General features: G+C 58.2%; 1 protein-coding gene across 1 annotated transcript; it reads right to left on the reverse strand.

The window, feature by feature from the left end:
* Window positions 1–234: 234 nt before the first annotated feature.
* On the reverse strand, window positions 235–1,197 carry LOC141974200 (olfactory receptor 14A16-like). The gene has a single exon (XM_074933539.1). It carries the CDS (start codon window positions 1,195–1,197, stop codon window positions 235–237), a length of 963 nt encoding a protein of 320 aa, XP_074789640.1.
* Window positions 1,198–4,277: the final 3,080 nt, after the last annotated feature.

Here is a 4,277-nt window from a genome sequence, read left to right on the forward strand (position 1 = left end):
ATTTTTCGTGCAGGTCCTTAAAATCTTACAGGAAAAATCTCAGAAGAAAAAAAAGTCAATGCATGCCCTTTGTTTTTTTAAAACACACACAGATCATGGCTCCTCATTTATCCAGCCACTCGATCAGAAAAGAAAAGCAGGCAGTGAATTAGAAGGGGAGTGGAAACCTCTTTCTAAGTATAATACAACCATCAACTACAGAAAATGTACATGATATCCTGGGCCTGTACAATGTTAAACCTGTGCAGCAGCAGATGAGCAGTTTCTTCCTTCAAAATAACATCTGGTTATCAGTTTCCTCAGGGCATCCTTGATCTCCTGGTTCCTCATGCTGTAGATGAGGGGGTTCACTACTGGAGGCACGACCGAGTACAGAAATGACACCACCAGGTCCAGGGATGGGGAAGAGAGGGAGGGCGGCTTCAGGTCGGCAAACAGGCCAGTACTGACAAAGAGGGAGACCACGGCCAGGTGAGGGAGGCACGTGGAAAAGGCTTTGTGCCGTCCCTGCTCAGAGGGGATCCTCAGCACGGCCCTGAAGATCTGCACATAGAACACCACAATGAACACAAAACACCCAAAAGCCAAACAGGCACTGACCATGATAAGCCCAACTTCCCTGAGGTAGGAGTGTGAGCAGGAGAGCTTGAGGATGTGGGGGATTTCACAGAAGAACTGGTCCAGGGTGTTGCCATGGCAGAGAGGTAGTGAAAATGTGTTGGCCGTGTGCAGGAGAGAATTGAGGAACCCAGTGCCCCAGGCAGCTGCTGCCATGTGGACACAAGCTCTGCTGCCCAGGAGGGTCCCGTAGTGCAGGGGTTTGCAGATGGCAACGTAGCGGTCGTAGGACATGATGGTGAGGAGAGAAAACTCTGCTGTGATAAAGAAGGCAAACATAAAGAGCTGTGCAGCACACCCCGAGTAGGAGATGTGCCTGTTGTCCCAGAGGGAGTTGGCCATGGCTTTGGGGAGAGTGGTGGAGAGGGAGCCCAGGTCGAGGAGGGAGAGGTTGAGGAGGAAGAAGTACATGGGGGTGTGCAGGCGGTGGTCACAGGCGATGGCGGTGATGATGAGGCCGTTGCCCAGGAGGGCAGCCAGGGAGATGCCCAGGAAGAGCCAGAAGTGCAGGAGCTGCAGCTCCCGTCTGTCTGCGAATGCCAGGAGGAGGAACTCGGTGATGGAGCTGCCGTTGGACATTTGCTCCCTCACGGCACGAGGGCCTGTTCACAGAGGAAAAAGCATCAATCAGTCGGGACAGATTTCTCATTTCTCTCCATCCAGTTCCTCACGGGGCTGCTGGAGAACACAGAGCTGCCCGGGGAGAGCTGTGCCCTTCTGGAGGACAGGCTGCAGCCCAGCAGGACCCCACTGGGAAAGAGTCCAGTGCCCTAAAGATGGGGTGTCCTGAGGGGGGAACTGGCTCCTTTGTGTCCCCCGGAGCCTGCAGATGGCGAGGGCACTCGGACGTTTCACTCCCAGGGAAACATCTGCATGGCAGTGCCCACAGGTCTTGCTCCCAGCTGAACCCCCGCCCATCCCCGAACGTCCGGTGATCCCAACGCGGGGAGCAGAGGCCCACGGGGAAATGTGGGGAAATGCCCCAGTGCTGCTGGGAGGAGGCAGCACAGGGACAGCGGGTGGGGCTCTGCTGGCTGGGAGAGGAGACCAGGGGGCTCCTCTGGAGTGGGTGTCTGCACTGCAGGGGATGGCAGGGGCTGCCTGAATTCCTGCCCCCAAGGTGTTTCCAGCAGCAGCTCCCTCTGACTCCCTGCCCATGTCTCTGGTGCCTGGAGCTGTCCCAGCCAGGAGCTGCTTCTCTGTCCCCACGTCTCCTCCCTGTCAGTGCTCACAGCCCCCATCCCACCCGCTGGGTGCTCAGCTCTGCCCTGCAGACCCCTCCTGGCAGCAGGGCCCTGCCCAGGGGCAGCTCTGCCTCTGCAGGGGCTCAGGAGACAATTAAAGATGTGCTAATGAAACAGCTGCCTTAGCACTTTCTCTAGAAAGGAGGAATAAAATGCCACCTCCCCCTGCCCACCCAGCAAAACAAGAGTTCACTTACCATGTTACCTGCTGGGAAGATTTCTCCTGCAGTGAGCTCTCAGCACCCTGCCAGTGCCGTCTGCCTCTGCCCTCTCTGTGCCCGGCTCCTCTGCCCTCGGTGCCTGCAGGCAGTGCCCTCAGCCCTGCTGCGCTTTGCAGAGGAGCTGCTCCTGGGCAGAGCTGGCTCTCTGCAGCGCTGACCACTTGCCCTCAGCTCCCTCCAGCCCAGCAGCCCGGCCCAGCATCACAGCAGAATGCAAGCCCAAGGCATTTTAATGACTCCTTGAGGAGGGTTGGTCTGAGTCCATGGACCTCAGACAGTGATTGGATGATGAAGGTGCCAGTCAGGAAGTCAAAGCCAGAGGCCAACTGCAAAGTTTCTTGGAGTGTTAATGGCTCCCAGTGAGGACCGTTCCTGACAAACCTCCTGCGGGGCTGGTTACAGCAGAAAACTCCCGGCAGAGATGACAGGGAAACAAAGGCCCTGTCAGTGTGGAACAGATTCTGAGCAAACCTGGGTGTGTTACATGGAGCAAAGGGCCACGCCCTGACCCCCAGCCCCTGGGAAGTCAGATGCTGTTCCTCAGGGCTCTTCCTGGGGCAGGGTGATGTGGGGATGGGCAATGCCAAGGGCAGGACTATGGTCCAACCCCTGCCAGGCTCTCGGCTGGGCAAGGGGAGGCCATGAGACCCAGTGCTGGAAGGGGAAGGGGCTTCCTCATGGCCACCAGTGGCAGAGACACCAGCCAGAGCCAAGGGCAGAGAGAGCTCAGCTCTGCTGGGGGATGCTCAGACTTTGCTCACCCCTCTGTCGTCTCCACCACAGGCTGTCCCACCGTGTCCCACACCTGCACCTCTTTCTCTGCCGGCTGGAGACGTCCACCCAGCTCCCACACCCTGCTCTCCCCTGAGCATCTCCCTTCCTTTCCTGAGATCTCTGCGTCCTCCCTGCCTGCTCCTTGACACACAAAGCCTGGGGCTGCTCCAGTCTCCCTCGGGGTGACCTGTTCCACCACAGCACTGCCCTTCCAGGGACATTGCTCTCTGCCCAGCCTGGGCGTCCTCAGCTGCACTTGGTGGCGTTAGTCCTTTCTCACGCTGTATCTTACTACAAAGGAAAATTCTTGTCCTGATGCCCCCACCTCCACCCCTTTTATCCCTCCCTATCCCATTGGTTTGCTCCCTTCAGACGTCTCATCCCTGGCATCTCTTTCATGTCCTCTCTGGGGTCCCCAAATCCCCTCCCTTGAATCCCTCCCGAGGCCTTTCCTTCCCTCTCTCCCCTCACTCCTTCACTGTCCATCCTGTCCCCTGCAGGAGTGTCCCCGGATCCCCTGCCTTGATCCCCCACTCCCAAACACTCTCCAATCCCATTGGGTTTGTCCTCTGCACTCCTCTTCCTTCTGTCCCCAACAGCCACTCTGCTTGCAGTCTCCGTGTCCCTCCACTTGAATTCCTTTCATCCTCACTTGCACTCGACACAGTCCTGTCCCGGCAACCCCTCCAGCCCCGTACCCTGGTGTCCACTAATTCCCCCCAGTGCCCTGTCTTTGGGTCTCCCCCACCTCCACCCCTCCCCTTTGGAGGACATGAATTCCTCACTCTCTCCGTGTCTCCGTCCCCACCCCTGGCCCTTGCATGGACAGGTATCCCCGGGGACACTTGGAGGAATGGGGCTGGGCAGGGCAGAAGGGATTTTCCTGCTCAGACCAGGGGGAAGCCATGGGCCTGTGGGGACTGGGGAAAGCTGTGCCCACCCCCAGCCCACCAAGATCCAGTCCAGAGCACCCCTTTGCTCTTCTTCCCGAGGCATTCCTCAAAGCGAGAGCAGGTTATGGCGTGGTGGTAATTAGTGGGGGGGACTTGGAGGGCCTCCAGTCTGGGGAACTGGAGGACACTTTGGTTCGCCCATCCCTTGCTGGTACTGGGGACATCCCAGCAACCATGGAGGTCTTGTGGTGTCTCTACAGGGGGAACTGAAAAAGGCAGGCACCATGAGTTCTGCTGCCCTCAGACCCTCCCCTCCCATGGCCATGACACTCCAGGGCATCCCAGTGTGCCCCAGTAACAGCCTGGGTTTTACCACCTAACCCTCGGAAGCCCTTGTTCCCACACTCTGACCCCGTCCCCCTGAGTCCCTATCCTAACCCTGACTTGGTCTGTCTGGCCCGTGGGGGCAGCACAGGCACTGCAGGGTTCTAGAGCAGCCGTAAGGCCTTGGAAGCGGAACGTGAGGT

This window comes from Athene noctua, unplaced genomic scaffold (assembly GCF_965140245.1).
Source record: "Athene noctua unplaced genomic scaffold, bAthNoc1.hap1.1 HAP1_HAP1_scaffold_36, whole genome shotgun sequence".
Taxonomy (NCBI): Eukaryota; Metazoa; Chordata; class Aves; order Strigiformes; family Strigidae; genus Athene; species Athene noctua.